The sequence below is a fragment of the Bombus terrestris genome, chromosome 9 (assembly GCF_910591885.1).
Source record: "Bombus terrestris chromosome 9, iyBomTerr1.2, whole genome shotgun sequence".
Lineage (NCBI taxonomy): Eukaryota > Metazoa > Arthropoda > Insecta > Hymenoptera > Apidae > Bombus > Bombus terrestris.
In genome coordinates this window covers 399,609-421,600 of record NC_063277.1, presented here as the reverse complement: position 1 = coordinate 421,600, position 21,992 = coordinate 399,609, and the positions used below count along the sequence as shown (strand labels likewise).

The window sequence follows — 21,992 nt, the reverse complement described above, 5'->3', positions numbered from 1 at the left end:
CGATATGCATATCTGGTGTGTGAAACCAGGTTTACAGTTATTATGATTCTTCGTTTCTTTCGTAGTAAGAATTATATGGCACACTGAGCAAATGAAGAAGTCGATGATATTAATCGTGTTAACGCGTTCCTTTTCTTTTATATTTTTCAATCTAGTAACAAACACCTTACCTTAAGGGCTTGCAGTCTTAAGAAGTATAAAATGATAGTTTCGTTCAAATTTGCAACTGCAAATAGCAATTGTTTACATATATCTGTGGACGTATTTGGATTGTGTAAATATGAAAAAAGTACATCAGTATCCATGTTCTGGAATATTTTAATACAGAAATAAACAGCGATAATATTCGATAGTTGTTGATTAGGACTTTACTTTATATTTTATCCATTGACTTGTACAGAGAACCTATCAAAATTTTTGGTTCCAATGAAATTTGCGAATTTGTATAAATAAAGAAATAATGAAAGTTGTCAGTCGTGTAAAATCTCCAAACTACTTGATTAATCGAGCTACATGGATCTTACATTCTACATGGAAAAGCTTTTGCTACATAAAAAAAAATGTATAGTATACGTGATTTTCTTTTTTACTAAAAATCACCTGTAGAGTACATGCTACATCTTGTAAACTGAAAACTGTTGAAATGACCAAAGTAGTATAGAAAGTGACAACAGATGAAGAAAATGGCATTAGAAAATTATCTTCAATGTTTGTGTTAAAAGGGCATAATATCGTTGCATATTCCGCGTTGTCATGTAAAGCCATCTACGGTGTAAGCGATCGTGAAAGTGAAAGCAAACTGTATAATACGGAGCATTCGATCGACCTCGAAATCGCGCAACTGCTCGCTCAGCACGATGCCTAGTCAAACCTGTTAAGAGGAATCGAGTACCAGCGTTAGAGAGCGAGTGTATTATTTAAAGGCTATAAAAATGCATGTTGTGTGAGTGTGCAGGAGCCATAGTTGTGTCTAATGATATAACGAATTTTCTAATTAGCGAAATTGTTTCGATCGTTATAGATTCTTCACCAGTAATCTTATAGAAGCTAAATTTTATAGAAGAGTTAAGAATTAAATGCTTATTTTCATCATTAAAAAGATTTTGTTCTATCTTCGACTTAATTTTTCATGTACTCCCTTCCTGTTTGTTTCAATGTAGTATAATTGGTGTTATTATCGTCATCACATTCTTTCATCAAAGGATGCAGTTGTAGAATTACAGAGTTTGACCAGCAGCGTAATTAAGAAACACATGAACGTGTGTAAACCATGTTACGTCGTGGGTACATTAATCGATGCTTGATCAAAACATAAATAACAGAGAAGTCTCACGGAGAAGAGCAATTGTCTAGGAAAATGCTTTGCATACAATCTTCAGTTCAGCCGTTCTAACAACTTTCACTTGGAATTTACGTCAAAGGGAAGTGAACTAACTAACTTAGCGATAAATCAGTTTACAATTAAGTTTTATTTCACACTTCGTATTTCATTTTATATTACTTTTCTCTCCTTTGTTTTGTTACCTTATGAGAAATCTGCCATGTCGTATTTTCTATTCACTTTCGTAATATTTTCTTATTATTGTTAGCTGACGTGATACAGACTTTTATAGGTTTATCAGTTTCTTCCTTTATTTAAAATTTCTCTGTTTATTCATTTATTTATATAACTCTTCTTAATTGATAGATATATTTAGAAAAGACACCATCGTTTAGTAAATCATGTTTGAGCTACTGCTATAAAGTCGATCTAAAAAAAATTTTGTTTATATGTGTTACAACGAAATGTATCGAAAGTATTTCGAAATAAATTTCCTTGAATCTTCTCTAAAAAAATCGGAAAAGGTGAAACGCGTGGAAAGTGGGACGCTTTAAAAAGACACAAAAGGTAAGTTGTACAATGTTTCTTGAGTTGATAATACTAAATAATCCATTTCAAGTTGCAATTCTGCACCTGAAGTATTGTTGTTTGAGAAAGTAGAAAGCATGCTATTTTTCATTACTTTTTCATTGAAATAATATTTAAATATGATTTTCTAAAGAATAAGCAATATTTATTTAAAATACTTTATATAATTTGTACGATATAATTAAGATTATTCTCAAATTGCACATTTCGAGTTGAAGTATGTATTTAAAATAAGATATAGGAAAATCACATTCTATCGACAATTATATTCTGATTATTCGTCATCTCGTTATAATTTTTAGTATAAATTTGTTTCGCATTGAAAATGTGAAAAATATTTTATTAGAGGATAAAATCTTGATTAATGATAATAATATTCATAATCGAGCTAAATTTCTTTCTTTATAAATTATATTTCTTGATGAAATATATGCTTTTACGACTATAAACGCTTCTCGATTTGCAAACTTACATAAGTATGATCCACATAGTGAAACGAATGAACGGCTACCGGACACTTTCCTATAGTTTACTTAAATTGAGTTATTGTTCTTTTTTACTACATAGCTACGTAATGGATTAGCGGAGAACGACGACGAATCGTGGTATTTTAACAAGTTTGTCCAGTGGATGAATAATCGGCAAGCCTTGAACGGCACCGAAACGGTACTGCGGGAGAACGTCTCTTTCATTTCTCGGACGAATCCTTATGTTAGTTTGTCGCGTGTTGTCGACGCGATAGTACTTTGCGTGTTTCAGTCTGTCGCGACATTTCTCAACTGGAACGACAGGGAAACGGTAAATAAATGAACAATGTGAACAATTAACGTGTATAACAAAAAGAAAACAGTGATTCATTAATAATGCTTTGTTGTTGATAATTTTGGCAGAAAATTGCGACTATCTAAATACGGTCAAAAATTTCCTTGAAAAAAACGTTCGAACGTTAAACTTTTTGCGAATAACAAGTACTTGCGTAACGGACTAATTGACAGTTTAAAGTATACCACATTTTTAATTTCACTCTACCGAGAGTCTTATTGGAACAATGTACTATATTTCTTGTAGAAACTTGACGTACCTATCAAATTTACATTGACACTTAAAACATCTTTATGATACTTAATATATTTATATTACCATATTTTTGCTTCCAAACAAAGATATATAGAAATATCACTCTACTTAATATTTAAGTGTCAAAAAAAGAATAGCATTGTGATATAGTAATGATTTTATTAAACGGCACAAGCGATGTTAAATTCATAATTTATATGAACATTAGTTTTGTTGAAATAGAACGTGCCTTAAAGTTCAAAGGCCTTAGGAACTGGGTTGTATATGAGTAAACTTTTCTGTTTTTCCAACTATTTAAACCGAAACTGTTCACTGAAAATATGTTGATCACGATTTTGTATACGCAGGATGTTGGAATTAATGATGTCGTTTGAAAATTTAAATTTATATGACAGTAATATTGAAAATACAGAAAAATATATTAGATCTGCGTTTCTTACTTACCCGCTAAATATTCTCTAAAAATAACATAATCTTTTAAATAAATTAAGCATTCGATACTGTCAAGTAATTTTATCGGTATCAGAAAAATGGAGCAAACGTGTTTGAAAGGAACGCATATTTATCAAGTTCACTAACAAAGAATAATTTTGAAAAGATTATAATATTTAAAGTTTACAACGCGTAAATGTAGCTTCCTTACTTCTTTATATGATTTCAAGCTTTTCATTTACTTTCAATGCTTAATCAAATTTTTTTTGAAAAAAAATTTTTCAAATTTAGTTTTTCAAATTTAGTATCAATTACAATAGAGTACATATTTAGGTAAATTGTACTAAAAATGTATAGAATTACATTGTAGAAGTAGCTAAAATTGTGAAAATTTTCTAACTCACGGTAAATGTAGCCAGTTTGTTGACCCACTTTACTACCGTGTGATTATTTGGCTTGTACGATAGAAAGTATGATTGCATTAAAGATGTAAGTTCTGGTTGTTAGTGTCATATTGTTAATTTTCCTAATATCCGTAGTATGCGTGTAGTTATGTATATCAAATTTCCTAAATATTTAAAAAAAGATGAAGTTTACTCATAGAAATAAACCTATTACATATATTTCTTTCTCATTTATTATAGAATGACTACTTAAGTACTCAATCAAGTGCCTATTAATCGAGTATTTAAATATTAATTCAGATAAATAGCAATGAAAGTTGGAGGGAATCACACCAGATATTTATGTATCTGCTGGAAAGTTTTCGAAGAAACACATTTTATTTTATAATTTTGTTTAAAAGTTATTAATATATTAGATCTATTACAAAGATTTTGAAATAATATATATGGTAACTTCGATATATTACTCTGGATATTCATTTTGTTGAAGGTACAAGAAATTAATTTCATTTTTTGATATCTTTATTCAACTTGTATGTTTATAAATACAATTCTTCGTACTGAAGATCTATCTTTTTTTGTCGTAAATATTTCTTTTCTATTGCGGCACATTCTGATTATTATAGCATTCTGATTCTGATATCAGTAGCTGTCAGCGATGTAATTAACACTTATCTAATATCTTATCGTAATTATTAAAAATATAATATTGTTCACAATGGTTTCCGATTTACACGATTGCATTCTAACATTCTCTTATACCTCTGTCATATTGTTGCATCAATATATAATTTATTGTTAATAGTATAAATATATATACGTACATCAATTCCATGACAAATTAGACTCCCGTTCAGAAAATTACAGACAAATTTCTGGACCGTTCAATTTTGAGGAATGTTTTGCTTGTGAAAAGCATTACGTATATATTAGTATGTTCCAATTAAATATACTTTATGTTCGAAATCTTAGTAAATATGTACACGTGATTTAAGAAACGGAAAAGAAAAGAAAGAAAGATGTCAAATGGTGTAATTTAGTTTCGTAATAGTCTTCGATATCATTAGATAAAACTCGTGCTGTATATACAAACATAAAATTTGACCGAAAAAAGTGAAACATTCTGTATATTAATCAATAAGAAGTGTTAGTAGCCGAGATTGAATGTAAATACTTTTGTGAAACGCGGACGGTTATAGTTGCGATGTTAGATCGGTAATGTTTCTTGCATCTATGCGATGGTACTTTACATTTAACAAAAATTTGCAATTATAATTTTGATAATTTACATGCGGTATTCATTAATTCTATCGTAATGCTAATTTGTAGTGTCAACGTGGCAAAGGTCTATTCTAATTGCAGAACCAGGAAATCAAAATGCGAAGGAAATCGACTCTACCTCTTTTCAACGCATTACTTCAAAGTTATTTTTGGATAATGGTTGTAGCCAGTGATAAACTTCGTGTGGCCTATCAATGGAAACAGCTTGAGTATGAATGGCCAAGTAACGATACCGAGCTTTTATTCCCAGAATACAAGCAGGAAGATAATCTTCCCCTTGGCCTTGAGATTACAAATACTAGGATCTTCGTTACTGTGCCAAGATGGAGACGTGGTGTAGTTGCTAGTTTGAATTACTTTTATATTAACGGTAATTACCATCGATGGATAGACGTATATTACACAGATGTTAAGCTTTAGCGAATAGGGCTTAGCCAAATGACTTTAAAACGATAAAAATCGTCTAGTCATTAAATGACTCTAACTGCGAAGTATTCTATTACAGGCAACAGTACAAACAAATCATTATTCTTTAAGAAAATATGCTTATTGCTTTATTTATCTTATGTTTTTGATTACGTACTCCGTATTAGTCGTATGATAAATGTGAATCGAAAATAATGATTTTAGATACACGCGAGTCTCCTAGTTTAATCCCGTATCCTTCTTGGGAGGCTCATCAATATCGAGCTGGAAACGTCCCAGAGATCATTTCAACGTTTCGAATTCGTGCAGATCGCTGCGAAAGACTATGGGTTCTTGATACAGGATTTACTGATATTTTGGATAGTCCAGAACAGCAAGCTCCACCAGCATTACTCATTTACAACTTAACAGACGATCGTTTACTCCGAAAATTCATTATTCCGGAAGATCAAAAAACACCTGACTCTCTTTTTGCGAATATCGCCGTCGAAGATTATTCTTGCGAAGATACTTTTGCTTATCTGGCTGACTTGGGTGGTCCTGGACTGGTAGTTTATTCGTGGAAGTCGGAAAATTCGTGGCTTCTTAAACATCATTTCTTTCAACCAGATTCTCAAGTTAGTATCTTTTATTAACGTTAAGTATCTAATATTATTTTTCCGAATAAGATGAAGTTCTAATCTATCTTTCTCTATCTGTATCTATTTCTATCTGTGATATGTGTCATAGTTGTTTTTTTCCATGTAGACGGAGATGCGTAATTAGAATTATTACTTCGATAACTCCAATTCCTCTCATTAACAAATTCTAAATAATCTTGACATTTCGGAAGATACGAATCATAGGAAAAAATTAGGTGCAATTTATCATGTACATTGCTCATTTTTTTTAACATTGTAACTTTTAAGGCTGAAGAATTCAATGTATCGGGAATTTCGTTCCAATGGACCGATGGTCTCTTCGGTATGGGTCTTGCGCCAACTAACGATGGCTATAGTGTAATGTATTTCCATCCACTTTCTAGCACCATGGAATTTTCAGTTAGTACTAAGTTACTAAGAGATCCTGAACGTGCCACTTCTCCAGGTAATTAAAAGTTTGTAAGTTCAATCAGGACACACGTAGTTAAGTACATCTATAGTTTCAGGTTATTTTCATGATGTTAATTATAATTCAATTTTTATGGGTTTCAGACAACTTCCATGAATTTCGTGCCCTAGGATCTCGCGGACATAATGGCCAAAGTAGCGTGAGCTTTTTAGATCCAGACACCGGAGTTCTGTTTTATGCATTAGCTGTTTTGAATGCTATTGCGTGCTGGAAACCTCAAAATACGTTCACAATCGAGCAACAAGGTTTTATTTATGTAGATAACGTCACAATGGTTTTTCCCAATGATTTAAAGGTAATTACTTTCCAGATTGAGAATGGAATTTTATATATATGTATACATATATGTATGTATGTACAATTAACTTTGAGCTACACGCGTGTTGGAAACGTTAACTTCACAAAAACGTAACTGCGACACTGTAATTTATGACTTATCTACGAATGTCTATTCTCTTGCTTTTTCTCGATTCTTTTACTCGCCATATGCTGATATGAATTATTTTTATAGCGACACAAGTTGAATAGACTGAATATACGAGTAAGCACGCAGCTGAGTTTGAAATTTGTTTAAAAAAAATTAATAAATAAATTTATATATAATTAGACTCGCGTTTAAAGATCAGCTCTATCTTTGAATAGGTTTAAAACAAAACTTTAAAACAAAGTGATTTAGCTCACTATATTTTTGTTATCCTTTTCATCTTTTTTAAATTATACTATATTTTTTATTAATAACATTATGCAAAATTATTACGTATATATATTTTATGTACTCTTAACCTGCGTTCCGAGAAAAAAGAAAAATGTATTGAGACTGATATTTATTTTCATTTAGTATTAAAAATATACTTATAAATAACTTAAGATAGAGAGTGTTCCACTATCTAAAAATTTTCTTATTCAAATAATCGCTTGTCCCTATCATTTCGAATACATCAAACTTTACTATATTCGCTTTGTCTTTTACGGTACTGAGTTATAAGCTAACTCATTTAAATACCGATTTTTAATTTACTTCCTGTTAATTTTAGATTGATCGAAATGGGAATATTTGGATACTGTCGGATCGTTTGCCTACTTTTATGTACTCTCGCCTGGATCCTGAAGATTATAATTTTAGAATCGTTACGGGTTCGGTTAAAGAGGCTATAAAAGGAACTGTTTGCTCGATGAATCCATCTTCAACTACAAACAATCCGCACGATTCTACGACAGAAGCGCACACCGTTTATCCTAAACATCCAAAAATGGCCGAGAATTCCGGTTACGTTCACAATTCTGAATTGACTTCTATATCGATTATCGTTATAACAATTTTTGTGAGAATATTTATCTGAGAATATAATTGTATCATTTTTAATAACTGTAACAATTTATGGAGCATTTCTCGAAATACCGAGAATTCGAATTTCAAAGAATATCGATACCTATATACGAACAGGAAGAGATTGAAACGAGATGCTTAGGTAACGGGTTAAGTAATAAATAAATGAATGTTATGCTTGGTTTTCTGCGTATTATGATATAATCGATTTCTGCAAATGTCGTATATGAGTGAGTTTCTTGTATAATATATGTACCTTAATGTAACGTTTCGTATGCATTCTTGCAGAAAGAGCTATTTTATTTATAATTTACGCATCATCTTGAATTTTGAAATTTTGATATTTCCTATTATTACTTAAATAACTTATCTACAACATACAAGTTTTTCCTTATTATATTTGAATTGCATATAAATATTTTTGGAAGTCTTGATTGTAGTACTTAAAAAATGAAGTTTATAAAATACACGACTGATCACATAGTATTATTAGTTATATTATCTATGTTCTCAGAAATAATTAGAAATTAGAAATAATAAGAAAACCCATGGACGGAGCATTATTATACCATATTTTACAACTACCGGAAACAAAAAAATGTTATGTGAACCGCTGCTGTTTTATGGAGTTACTAAACTATATCGTCAAAAGTTCATGTAGAAATTTGTTATAAATGGAGCTAACAGACGTTCGAAAAGCGTTTATGTGCTTCGTTCTATGCAATCTGTTATGCGTAGTTGAAAAGATTCGGATATATATTTTGTAAAATTCGATATTTAACAATGTTTATGCTGATAAAAATAGAAAATTTTAAGAAAGTCTGAATTATTATAGAATTAAGAAAATCCAATTGGTAATTGGCATCTAAAACGTAAATAATTAGAATTCGAAGACTTGTTTCATATTAATGAAATGGTACAGGCATTAATAATGGCTGCAATTTGTGACTTAATTTTGTAAGAGAGGACAGAGTTACAATTGACAGTAATTTAAATATATCGTTATATTTAATGTAAAAAGAAAGAATTATTATAAATGTAATAAATAAATATACATATAATTATTATAAATATAAACATAAATGCAAATATAGATACAAGATAAATATAGATACAATGACTTTACTATTATTGCTAGTGTAAATAAAATGTAGTCCGTGTGAATTAAACCACGATTTACGATTATATCCTATATCTTCTATAATGAAGTTCATCGTATAATCTTTTCATTATTTATCAAACTATGCACGATATGATATATTTAATATACGGTACAATTCAATTTATATAAAGTTCAGTTATCTCAACGAAATTTTAATTAATGCCCGATTAACTGAACTTTTGCTGATTCAATTCATTTATCTGAACGTGAACTCCTATTATATGAACGAAAAATAATAATAATAATAATTGGTGAGCTCTTATTATATGAACTCCAATTATATAACTTGTCTATTCCTCGACAAGTTGAAATAAACGAAGTTCTGTTGTAAAAACTCCATTCTTCTTAGGAATATCATACGAGAAGGGAGACAAAAATGAGAAAATATGCCTAAATCTAATGTATACTGAGTACCACTCGCAAGTAAGTGGTAGATAAGTAAAAGGAAGTAAAAAATGAAACGTAAATATTTATTTTATTTTTTCTTATTATTAATATAATAGAAACACGAAGGCAACACGTTTAAACATTTTAGATAATTTCTTCCTTTTTATATTTGCTGTTCATCCCTCACTTTCTAATATAAAGCGAAACATTATGTAATAGTAATTATATTTTATCATTGTAAATACACTAGGGTCAATTACATTGACAAAATTGTTACGGTACGTATTTTCGTCGCTTATAAATCCGTTATAAATCGTTTATGTATTCTATTAAATACATTCCATGTGAATTTTAAATTGCTACAATGTTGATATCAATTAACTTTTTTTACTAATAAGTTCCACAGGACAGGATTGCTATCACCATTTCAATACCGATTAACCGAATGGAAAAATCTGGTTGTGGCAAAACACGATGAGAGTTTTGGATAAGCTTACGATTATTAATTCAGTGTTGATAATATCTTTTTTTGTGTTCATAAACTATCACATATCAAGTAAACATATGTATAGTTTACTACTTCATTGGTTAATTATAGAAAAATTCCGACTGGTTAAAAACCAATCCTATTTCAACAAATTTGTGTGGTATACTAGTAACTTTGACTTTAAGCTTCTATTTAATCTCGTTTTATTGGAAGATATCGCTCATTTTGTAACATACAACTCCAAAATATGTGATCATTTATTTCTAATAGTTCAATAGTTAATAGTTTCATGTTATTTAATTATAAAATTACGGTATAAACGAAAGGTTCTTGTACCTTCATCTTCTAGTTTCTATGAGTCAGATAAGGAAGATTTTCTTAAACTGATAGAAACTTTTTCGACATTAAACGACTTTCCAACGGTAATGATAATAGATGATTTAAATTTACAATCGGTTGATTGCGCGAGAAGACTAATTACTAATAACAAATTACTAATCTGTCATTACTTTATACTATAGTTTGATAAAATTAATATTCCGTTACTCCGGAAACGGTCAAAATGTCTAAATGCATAATATGTACATATGTATATATCACCGGCAATATTTTTACATAGAAATAGATACAGGGTGTCCTAGTTCTTTACAAGACTATACAAGCAAATATAATAAACAATGTTATATAGACGTAGGCTCTTATATACTTTGTTAAAAAGTTATAATAAAAATACGAAATAACAACGGACTGATTTCTTGTTCGATATCACGTAGGAATAAAATGTACAATATCGATTGACGTCATAATTTCATTTCAAAATGTAGTTCGTTATTGCGAATACGAAGACCAGCATCTACGGAAAATAGAATCTGTTGCATTACTAATTTCTTGTTCATTCTCTTAACTGTTGCAAATACGATATGAATCATTTGCATTAACTGCCGACGCGTATTAATTTGTGTTTGATAAACTTTTTCCTTTACGGTTAACCGTAAGGAAAAATCTGTTGAAGCGATATCTGGTGAACTTGGGAACCAGGGAATTGATCCTCCTCGACCTATCCATCGTTGAGGGTAACGGATTGCTGCACTAGTTTGATCAAACCAACGACCTCGGCAAGTAAACATCAAAGCCTGTGTAAACATATCAAATAGATATGGGCAAATACTGGATTGATGAAACAGCAGTCTTTTATCATTTCGTATCGTTGTTATAACTTTTTAATATATGAATAAATTTAATCTACAATAAAACATTTCAAAGATTATATTTATATAACATTTTTTTTCTTAATTTTATGTCTGGAATATAATGGGAATGTTTTGTGAAAAAATCTGGTACATCCTGTATATAACTGGCAAAACACATTTTCGTCGCTTATAATTCGTCGCTTATAAAGAAACAAAATTTTCTTATAACCAGAAAAAACATTCGATTTCATGTTAAAAGAGTTAATAGTAATAAAAATTGTAACAATACCGGTCAAATTTCTAAATAAAAAGTAATATACACATACTTATTTCGATGTGTATAATGTCAGATATTCTGTAATAAGTAACAACGCGTTATAGAGTTATCATCTGTTGGATTGACTATCATTGCAGGGTCAAAGTACTAGGTCGTACAAATTCAACTCAATGTATACTGGTTTGACATATATAAGAAAGAAGAGTGCTTTCCAAATTACTTCATTAAAAGCAGTCCGTTGAACAACGTAATCAGGTTCAGTATTATTTAGTGTTACAGTAAAATAAAATATTTTTTCGTGTAGTGAGTTACATCTTCGTAATGCGATGAAATAAATATCGTTGTTTGTCAATAATTATTAAAATATTGCCCAAACAGCATCAAGTTATTTGGAAATAAATTAGAAGATTCAATCACAATCTACCATATTAGAAAGTTCTACAAGGAATCTTTATACACGATTAACATCCTTGGTATGACAAAATTATTAGAAAATATGATAAACATTCTTTTTTGTATAGCAATGTGTAACTAGAAATATTTCTAATAATTAATAGACGTAGTAAAGTTAACTTATTAGAAACTTGAAGTTGCGAAACAGAATGCGTACATATGCGAAAATACTATAACATTCATAAAACATCGACCGTGAAGTATTCGCCATAATATAATATAACTTACGATGAATATTGCCCGAAATCATATCATTCAAAAACAGATGCATGCGTGGCAATGAAACACGCGCGTAATTCATAATATACTCACGCTATCGCAAAATAACACTATTTCTAATCAAATGTGAAAAACGGGGAATCCATTTCAGTTTATATTTTAAATTTAACTTTCGTCGATTCACTTTATCTTGCTTGATTATGTTGTAGCAAGCAATTTATCCATGAACAATGATCTGAAAATAATTTCTGTTTGTAAAAATATAAAATCATATAATATTAATATAAAATCATGTAAAATATAATATCATATACGTGGTATATTATTGCATTTACTTATTCAATATTTTAATTCATTGCGACAATAGTAATCGAATGTGTTGACATTAGATAAGTCACACAGAAATCAAACAAATGTGATTTTAAAAATTAGACATTAGACGTCATTACAATTGAGATATTTTAATAAATGATACAAATAATCAAATGAATAGTAGAGTAACGATCAGTGGCGGATTTAACCCTTTGGAAGCCTGAAGCTAATAATCATTTTGGGGACCCTGAGCTAAACCGAATTTATAAAAGTTCAACCTGGCTAAATACTTAAAGCTAAATCGTTAAACCAATAGGAAATTATGACTTACATTTAGAGATTCTTTGGTTAATCTGTCAGAGTTAATATTAGTTAATATATAACTATAAGTTATATATTATTCCCGTAGACGATGAATATTAACATCATGTGCAGTAATTAAAATCCGCACGATATCATGGCCAGTCTAAAGCTGCCTTCAAAATTCTCATGATAAACGAGTCTTGTCGGAGGATTTAATTACTTTTCACGCATCCTAGAAAACGTAACAATGTTTTAGAACACTATAGAATGGGCCCATCAAGTACTCGATAGACGTCTCGAGTATTCGGACGACTATACGTGTTGATTCAATAAACATCGTTTTAGCCAAGCCAACACTTTTATCCCTGTCCTCCCATACCAACAAATGTATTTTATGTAATTTTGATTATTATTCTTATTATTTGTTTATTATTCTTTTTGATAGACATATTGTTTCGGGGACCGACGCTTTTAGTCTCATTAGCGTAATGGTAAATCCGTTCCTGGTAACGATACGCTACTTTACAGATTTACCCGCATATCTTTTTTCCCTTTTTTAAACTTTGATGATATATTTATTTTGCTAGTATTAGAAATGAACATAGGATAGTTAATTTTTTAATTTAAGACAAGTGTCGCCGATATGAATGGTAATATTAATTGCGAAACATATTTGAAATAGAATGTTATATAACGAATGATACATTGCTATTTATTAAATACTTCACCCAGCTTTAATCAATTATGTGTAAAATTTAACTAACTGTAAGGTATGTTAAGATTTAGTTTAAGAGGACACGAGTACTTCGATAATTATTGTCCTCTAACTCTATCTTATTGTCCTTTAATTTTAATCCATTTTCTAACATATCACTAAATCCGCGAAAACAACTACGTACATACAGTATTTACAAAAACACGCAGTTTCATTTATGCAATCTTTCTTGCAAATTATTCCATTTACTTACCAATATTTTGAAACACTAAAAAATTTATTTTGCAATTACTATATCACTTTGTATTATAATCTTAACATTTGAATAATGTATTTTTAAATAAAACTCGTAATTTAACGTTACTAACTTCTTTTAGATATTTTCAGAATGCAGAGTTTAAGATATGATTGTAAATGGGATTTTAAACAATAACTTGATAAATTTAATGGTAGCAGGATAAACTAAAACGTTCATAACGAAATAAATAACACGTTTTAATAAAATCCCTTATATTCTTTATTTAGATTTATATCCTGAAGCACGATTAAGCAACTGTTATAATTATTACTTAATGTTAAGTAATGTTACTTATTTATTTACAACTTTTATTTAATTATCTTACGTACCGTACAGATCAATAAAAAAAGAAGAAGAAAGCAATGCGGAAATTAGAAAGTTCGATACCGGGTTTCGAAAATTTTCCTGGAAGGGATACTAAATTTCAAACAGCATACTCTTTTCTCGAAGCAAGAAGACAAATAGACGGTGCGGAAGGTTTATGGAGGATTCAAAATAATTTATATGATTTAGAAGGTTTTGCAAAATTTCACCCAGGAGGAGCAGAATGGATTCGCCTAACCAAGGGTACTGATATTACCGAACTTTTCGAGGTAATTCGTTTTCGTGTAGTACAATAATTGGTACAATAGTTTCTTCTTCTGGTTATATATTCTTGTTATAAGTCACATAATTTAGTTCAATGTACAGGTTATTTTAAACGGTATTTTAAATAGATGTAATGTATTTTTCAGTCGCATCATCTAACTGATAAAGCTGCGAAACTGCTTCCAAAATACTTGGTGAGAGAGGCAGTTTCACCACGAAAGCTGCCATTAACGTTTGAACCGAATGGTTTCTTTTCTACTTTCAAAAAGCGTGCATTAGAAGCCCTAAAAGACGTGGATTTTCATCGGCCGTCGTCAAAAACAAATTTAATCGCTGATTTTTTTGTCACTACTACCGTTTTACTTAGCCTCGCAGTAGCTTATACGCAATCTTATTTAATCATCGTGCTTGCTGGTTGGTCAAATACTTTAATTACATCTTTAGTCTTTAACTACTACTATATAACAAATATAATTTGCACGATATTTTTGGATGCAAAATGCTATAATTGAAATATATATTTATGATTTCAGGAATTTTTCTCGGGTGGACCACGGTTATTGGTCATAATTATTTTCATATGAGGAATAGTTTTCGAATGTATTACTTTGATTTAAGCACATTATCGTCGAAGGATTGGCGAATAACACATGCAATGAGTCACCACATCTACCCTAATACCCTTTGGGACTATGAAATATACTCACTTGAGCCTTACCTGTCTTGGTTACCAGATCCTAAAAAATCATTGTTGAAAGGTATCATTAGTCAACTGATGAGTCCTATCATTTGGGCTTTAGCTTTTTACGCACAAGCAATCAAAAGGTTCGTTATTATTTTTTTATATCAGGATTAAAGACTTATCAAAATCCAACGATGCATATTACGTACAGATAATATTTCTTAATATTAAATTGTTTATTCCTCAGCTAAATATTTCATAAATAGATGCAATATATCATATAATATTTATTATTCGAAATTCTTTTGCTAGTAGTTGCTAGCCGCTTGAAGATGACTTTCTGTTGACTTCTACAATCAGTACCCAATTTAATTATTATCAACAGTAAAAATCTCTTCTTTGGTTATCTTTCTCACTCCTTTTCTTATTCCTTCCTTTCCTTATTATTATTCTCCTCCATGACCTTTTTCATCATTATTTATCATCTATCCACGTTCCTATTAAATCTACGTCGTTTTACCTTTCTATATACTCGCAGAAATCCTTTTCTTTCCTAATAACTCCGACATATTCCAAAACACTATACTCTCTTGTTTCTTCTCCTGTCTCTCTTTGCATTGCTTGTTGTTCCGCGAGATTTTCTTAAAAATGTCCTTTCTCACTTCTTCCTCCCTCCCCCCCTCTCTCTTGTCATCTTACTACACTTTCCATCAACTCTTAACTTCTGGTAACCCCTTCACCACCTTCCCATTACACCTTCCGTCTTTGCCATTTGCACCAATTCACCTTGTATTTCTGTTTTTTTTTTTTTTTTCAGAAGGTCGGTTTATGGTATTATAAATGAAATATTGTTACGTTAAATACAAAAAGTCAATATTAATAAATACGTATTCGTTTCAGATATTACTCTGTGTTCTTCGAATATAGAAAATTCGAATTTCGAGATGCCGTACCTTTCTTTTTGCCCATATCGATGTCCTTTCTGGCGCCAAGTATTTTTGTGGGTGTGAAACTTTGGTTATTAATTATATTAACAGGCAGTTTTTTATTTTCTATGACCGGTTTCAATGCAGCTCATCACCATCCCGATATCTTTCATGATGGCGACATATACAGGTTCGTTTGTATACGTATCGGTAATACGTGCTATATACATTCTATTATTTCCATCGATCTTCTTATATCATACATTCTTATATGATTCTATATTTTATATTTTAATCGTACTACATATAAGTTGCGCAAGTTGTATTTGAAATTGCTCGTCAAGATTAAATTCTTAGAGATTTTTAAAGAAAGATAGGAGGTATACATCAATTCAATGCAACTTATAAATCTTGAAAATTTATCAACACAATAATTCTATTTATATGTATGTATATGTATGCATATTTATCGTTGATAGGTTCATTCAAAATTATAGTTTCTAATCGAAAGAAATGTGAACGTATAAAAAAAATATTCTCAATTGAAACAGTTAATAATAGAGACGAATAATATTTTCTAGAAACGATTTCGACTGGGGTTTGCTAGAATTGGATGCTGTAAGAGAGCGAACAGTGATCGATGACTCTGACCTTCTGGTGTTGACTAACTTCGGATTACACGGTCTTCATCATCTTTTGCCAACAGTGGATCACTGTTACTTGTCACTTTGTGAAAAAGCTTTTCAAGAAACTTGCAAGGAATTTGGCGTTAGTACTAAGAAGTTTACCCAATGGGAGCTTGTAAAGGGACAATTTAAACAAATCCTACGTAAAGAACGGAAAAAAAATATTAGATAGAATAACGGATAGGCTATGATTAAAGCGACGATTAAAAATAATTGGTGTCTTGTGAGGGTCAGCGTCTACTTAACTTAAGAAATAAGCACTAATCACGTATATTATTAGCGATCAGTGAATTCGTATAACAAATACGTGATTTTGAAAATACATTTTTGATAGAACACAAGCAATGCATAAAGAAGTTGAGTTTGATTCGAGTCGTCTTGCGCTATGTTGCTTTCGTAATTTTAAATAATTTCTATATACATATATCTTACTACAGCTTAATTTTAACGTTGAAACTGTTTCGTAACTCCTACCTTTTCATCCTTTCAAATATAACATGACGAAGTTTTCTACATTTTAAATCTTATATATACGGTCAGTCGCAAAGGTCTACAAACACCTATCGAATTTTGCACATCCGGCTAACCAAAGAAATTGAAAATGCACTTTGTCACGATATCATTTATACCTACATAGCGATACAATTGTCATTAATGTTTTCCTAAAAGGAATTAAAAGCTCAAAACATCTGACTAACAAAAATCTTGGGATAGAGAATGACAGAACATGATCTCGCGTCAGAAATGACAGAGCCTTACATTTTCTCGTCGTCAAGGAATTATTGATGTTCACGTAGGTACCCCAGAAAATATTATTATAATTATTAAGCACGTTGTTTTTATGATTTCATATAGGTATAACAGGTGCATGCAATTTTTGTAACACATTGTATTTTATACACTTTTACTTCTTTCCTCCTACTAAAGGTGAAAGTGAATAAGTTATGTTACATTCTAGCAACGTGTGTCTTAATGTGCCAAAAGGATTCGTAATAATTCGAGTAATATAAAGGAAATGAAAGAAAAATTACAGATAGGTATATATGTATCTGAAGGCGAATGAAAATCAACGGTATAAAATGAAAGAAAGTTGTTAGTATTTGCTGCAACGCAGACGATATGGCAAGAAACGAATTATAAGGTGATGATTAAAAGATTGTAAAAATTCTAAAAATTATAAACGATTAGAAGGGTAGAGTATATGAAATGACAAATATTGCAATTGGTTCTTAATTTTATTTATTGCTTATTTATTTTAATAAATACATACTTCGGCTCTCTTTATAAATTACAATTAACTTTATAGGATAGGATTATCATTTCGATGACGTATATAATAATGCGCGCTGACGTTCAAATCCGTGACTAGCGTTATATTTTTATTTATTGTTTATTTTTTTATACCATGTAATCTTGTTCTTCTTTTATCGTTCCGTTTCTGTAATGTGTATATCGTATCTATTTATCGATTCGTCCGCTTGATACGCGCGTATGCCAGTATTGCACATACTTTTCTTTTCTGCCACGTGTTCATAATACAACGTTTAAAATTTCGAGCTGGCTCTCGTTTTTCATTTCAACCGCTCGCTCGCACCTTTCCTTTCTCTCGTCTTCTCTCTTACTCTTCCACTTTCACTCTTTCACTCTCTCTTTCCTCGACCGTCAGCGCGAGTGGTGAAGGTTAATCTCTCCTCCACGTCTATTGTATTGCCGATTTCTTTTGCCAATTAACAATCAAATATACTAGAATTAGAACTAGAATGTCGAAAGAAAAATTTCCAATCTTTTGTAATCTTCCCTTTTCTATTTTTATCTCGAAGCTGGCAAGATGAGACCAAGCACGGACATTCTCGTGTCAACACGAAAGTAGTAAAGATCTGAGGATACTTTCTTTACTTTTAGTATGGAGATGTATGTGCGTAGGTATGAAGACGATGGGATGAGTTATTTGAGTGAGATGACACGATGAAAGTTCGCCGGTTGCGATCAATTCATACGTTAAGCTGTTACGATCGTGTTTGTAACAAGTATGTCGTTGTCGTATAGATTTTTACAGTTCACCATCGGGCTGCAGGTCGAAGCGTGGCGGGAATGCGGAACCATCCAATTGGGGTTTGAACGCAGGTCGGTGTGGCTGAAAAATTCCAAAAGAAGTATTATTATTTTCATTCGGTACTTATGTGATCGCTGTTAATCATAGATCAGCGAATTTGTTCGAAAGCATGTTTATTTCTGTTCTCGCGAATAACAACAAAATTCTCACGCGATACGTTTCTGATCGTGATGCTTTCGAACAACACAATTTGTTTCCGGGAAAGTGTTTTTCGGCTTTTAGCGATGGGATCAAGTTCGAAGTTTTTATTTTTACTTGCCGTATCTTTGGTATAACAGTAACAAAACCGAATACGTTTTAAACGATACGAAATTTTCCGAATTGCAGACTCACGATTTCTGTCTTTTATTCAAAGGTAGAGAATAATTTGTTTCTTATTAATTTGATATTATATCGTTTCTAACGCAACGATATCGAAATGCCAGTTTATAAATGTATACCATAAGTCTTTAATTCCATCCCTAATCCCATCTTTCACCAGGATCTAGTATCGCTGTATGCATTCAAAAAAAAAGAAAACATTTTTTGGAGATAAATATTTAGACACGTTCTTTGTGTCCTTCTCATTCATTCTGCGTGTTTATCGCACATCATTGGTATTGGCAATTGAAAGACAACAATGGGATATGAATCGAGGGTCGTAATACCTCTCTTAGACAGTTGGAATGATTTTGTCTGCTTAGTTTCGTGAAAAGAATCACAAAGTGGATGATACATCGACTAATTGCAAGAACTAATCTAAGTATCTAACAATAATTATGTCGAAAATCGGAATTAACAACGAAAAACGATCGATGGAGTTATGTCTTTACATCGCGTCGCGTCTTTCATCCGTCTAATGTCTAATGTCTAACGAAAAATATATGTAAACAAATCTATTCACATGTAACTAACCAATCACTAACCAAGCAACGATTCGTCTATATTCTATATTATAACAGAGGGATCGGTACAGTGATCCGTTCGTGAACTATCATGAATTTGTTTGGGATAGGTAATACACAACGTTAATCAATGACTAGGAGCAAGCTTCATACTCGTAAAGTATGCCCCCGTCAAGTGTTATCAGCTTTTCACACAGGTTCAAGAAAATAAGACATTGACGATCGGCGGATTGGGGATTCGGAACAGTTCTGTCTATGTATAATTGCTTTCTTGCGATTATTGTGCTTTTCCATGTATCGACACACACACGTGCTTATGACACGTGCACAAACTTACATGGACCGGCGCGGTACTCTTTACTCCATTGCGGAGGGCGCCTTACGGGCCTTCTGTTGGGGCTATACAGGGACATACAGATTTACAATTAGAGATAATTGCCGTAATCTCTACTTTTCTTTGTACGCAATAGTTATTCTCTTTTCTTTCTACGCAACTTTTTCTTCTCGTTTTATAGGAAATTTCGTTCTCGATCGCCAACTTGGAAATCCTGTGTCATTTACTATGCCGTATTGATTTTTAGAAAATCGAGATTTTCACATATCCTGCGGAATATGTGTATATTCCGATACATTAGCTCGATACATTTTAACAAGAGATTGCTACACGAGCTACGGAAGAGAGATCCTACTGCTATTCTACGAAAATTTCTCTTTTCTTCATCTACGTCGCTGATAACGTAAATCTCCATTTTTCATTTTAATCTATTTTCATATCACACGTATCATGGAATTTCTCGGAAAATTTTTAATCGAATATATCTTTAAATATCATATAATCAAGTTATATTAAACCTTATATTATTACAAAAGAAATTAATCGTCGAATCAAAAAATGTAAAAAGAAAAAAAGGAAGAAAAGTATCATTTTTAAATACGATACGAAAAGAAAATGTAGGAAATTGAACGAAGAGAATAAAAGAAACGGTAGTAATTGAATATTTGCTTACCGCTGGGCTCAGTCCGCGCGCAGCACTTCCTCCGCGTCCTTTAGTACGGAACTTGGTAATTGCCTGTTCAGCCAGGTCCGCCCTTTCCTCTGCTTCCTCGAGCTCTTGTTGCGCTTTGCGGAATTTCGCTAGATTCAAAGCAGCGATTTCTTCAGCTTCCTCGATCTGCCTCTTGTAGGTCTTGATTTTCTGTTGAAGCTTATCGACAAGGTCTTGCATGCGCTCATGGTTCTTGCGGTCCTCATCAGCCTAAACATTTATAGATTTAGAATAAGCTATCGTTGAAAATCTTGATAACGCGATTATTATTATTCTACATTATATTATATACGATATATATATATCGTACAAACTCGTACCTGGAAGCTGAGTTCCTTGATGCGACGTTCGGACTTGCGAAGGTTCTTCTGAGCGTCAGCGTGTCTCCTCTGTTCTCCATCGAGTTCGTTCTCCAATTCACGAACACGTTGTTCGAGTTTTTGAATTGCCTTCTTACCACCTTTCAGGGCATTCGCTTCAGCTTCGTCGAGGCGCACCTGGAGTTCCTTGATCTGAGTTTCGAGTGCTTTGCGAAGTTTCTCTTGCGTCTGAGCATGATCTTGTTCGGCTCGAAGTTCGTCGGCTAATCTAGCGGCATCAACCATGGCTTTCTTTGCTTTCTCCTCAGAGTTCTTTGCTTCGTTCAACAATTCGTCCAAGTCAGACTGAAAACAAAATAAATACGAGTCTCATTCGGATTTGTCGTCTTTTTCGTTGGAGCTTATATAAAATAAACGTAAATGTGAAAAATTAGAATCGAATAGAAGGATAAGAATGCTCACGTGAAGGGTTTGCAGCTCAGCCTCGAGTTTTCTCTTGGCAGCAGAGATGGAAGCGTTCTGAGCACCTAGTTCGTTGAGTTGCTCGTGGCAGTCGGCCAATTCTTGTTCAGCCTGGCGACGTCCGCGGTCCGCTTGTTCGAGAAGAGTACGGCTTTCTTCGAGTTCGTTCTGAAGAGCGTTCGCCCGGCGTTCCGAAATTCCAAGAAGTTCTCTCGCTTCGTCGCGAGCTCGCTGTTCTTCCTCGAGCGCGGTCTGGACATCCTTCAGCTGCTGTTGGTATCTCTTGATGTTCTTTTGAGCTTCGGCATTCGCTTTGTTCGCGTGATCCAGGGCGATCTCCAATTCGTTTATATCTGCTTCCAGTTTTTTCTTCATGCGCAAAGCCTCGGCCTTGCCCTGAAAAGTTTCGTCAAATATATATCATGTTTGCCTCGGGTAATCTTCGCAACACATTACGAGATTTTACTCCTACCGTTTTTATAAATGATCTAGTAATGATCTAACCGTTTCAAAGAG

General features: G+C 32.0%; 3 protein-coding genes across 33 annotated transcripts in view; 2 read left to right on the top strand and 1 right to left on the bottom strand.

Annotated features, from left to right (window-relative positions):
* Positions 1 to 2,348: 2,348 nt before the first annotated feature.
* Positions 2,349 to 8,785, top strand: LOC100647223 (protein yellow). 3 transcript variants are annotated; one of them, XM_012311587.3, is made up of 6 exons: positions 2,349 to 2,707; positions 5,152 to 5,473; positions 5,734 to 6,146; positions 6,438 to 6,615; positions 6,723 to 6,934; positions 7,674 to 8,785. In XM_012311587.3, the coding sequence occupies exons 2-6, from the start codon at positions 5,200 to 5,202 to the stop codon at positions 7,977 to 7,979; spliced, it is 1,383 nt and encodes a 460-aa protein (XP_012166977.2). In that variant the 5' UTR covers positions 2,349 to 2,707; positions 5,152 to 5,199; the 3' UTR covers positions 7,980 to 8,785. The 3 variants fall into 3 exon arrangements, with proteins under 3 accessions (XP_012166977.2, XP_003397475.3, XP_012166978.2); XM_003397427.4 differs by having other exon boundaries at positions 2,350 to 2,707; positions 5,185 to 5,473; XM_012311588.3 differs by lacking the exon at positions 2,349 to 2,707 and adding an exon at positions 4,382 to 5,063.
* A 2,838-nt stretch (positions 8,786 to 11,623) lies between these two features.
* LOC100647539 (cytochrome b5-related protein) lies at positions 11,624 to 18,412 on the top strand. Of its 3 annotated transcripts, XM_048408516.1 has the most exons (7): positions 11,705 to 11,724; positions 11,848 to 11,942; positions 14,106 to 14,362; positions 14,504 to 14,771; positions 14,891 to 15,182; positions 15,940 to 16,155; positions 16,547 to 18,412. In XM_048408516.1, the coding sequence occupies exons 3-7, from the start codon at positions 14,132 to 14,134 to the stop codon at positions 16,821 to 16,823; spliced, it is 1,284 nt and encodes a 427-aa protein (XP_048264473.1). In that variant the 5' UTR covers positions 11,705 to 11,724; positions 11,848 to 11,942; positions 14,106 to 14,131; the 3' UTR covers positions 16,824 to 18,412. The 3 variants fall into 3 exon arrangements, with proteins under 3 accessions (XP_048264472.1, XP_003397478.3, XP_048264473.1); XM_048408515.1 differs by lacking the exon at positions 11,848 to 11,942 and having other exon boundaries at positions 11,624 to 11,724; XM_003397430.4 differs by having other exon boundaries at positions 11,693 to 11,942.
* The window catches only part of LOC100647343 (myosin heavy chain, muscle), a 41,295-nt gene continuing 37,176 nt past the window's right edge, over positions 17,874 to 21,992 (bottom strand). For 26 of the 27 annotated variants that reach the window (XM_012311595.3, XM_012311599.3, XM_048408508.1 and 23 more), the window contains exons 23-26: positions 21,477 to 21,872; positions 21,015 to 21,359; positions 20,656 to 20,904; positions 17,874 to 18,785 (exon numbers count right to left, since the gene is read on the bottom strand). In XM_012311595.3, the coding sequence (XP_012166985.1) occupies positions 18,702 to 18,785; positions 20,656 to 20,904; positions 21,015 to 21,359; positions 21,477 to 21,872 (1,074 nt within the window). In that variant the 3' untranslated portion in view covers positions 17,874 to 18,701. Of the gene's footprint in view, positions 18,786 to 19,985; positions 20,048 to 20,655; positions 20,905 to 21,014; positions 21,360 to 21,476; positions 21,873 to 21,992 lie in introns of all 27 variants that reach the window. The other variant, XM_012311598.3, reaches the window with a different exon arrangement.

Bases quoted from the DNA above. Each gene is read 5' to 3' on its own strand.
- LOC100647223 (XM_003397427.4), top strand. From the start codon at position 2,540: ATGAATAATCGGCAAGCCTTGAACGGCACCGAAACGGTACTGCGGGAG. The intron at 5,474-5,733 runs GTAATTACCATC...TAATGATTTTAG, and splicing joins GAATTACTTTTATATTAACG to ATACACGCGAGTCTCCTAGT. The intron at 6,935-7,673 runs GTAATTACTTTC...TGTTAATTTTAG, and splicing joins TTTTTCCCAATGATTTAAAG to ATTGATCGAAATGGGAATAT.
- LOC100647539 (XM_048408515.1), top strand. From the start codon at position 14,132: ATGCGGAAATTAGAAAGTTCGATACCGGGTTTCGAAAATTTTCCTGGA. The intron at 14,363-14,503 runs GTAATTCGTTTT...TGTATTTTTCAG, and splicing joins ATATTACCGAACTTTTCGAG to TCGCATCATCTAACTGATAA. The intron at 16,156-16,546 runs GTTCGTTTGTAT...AATATTTTCTAG, and splicing joins CATGATGGCGACATATACAG to AAACGATTTCGACTGGGGTT.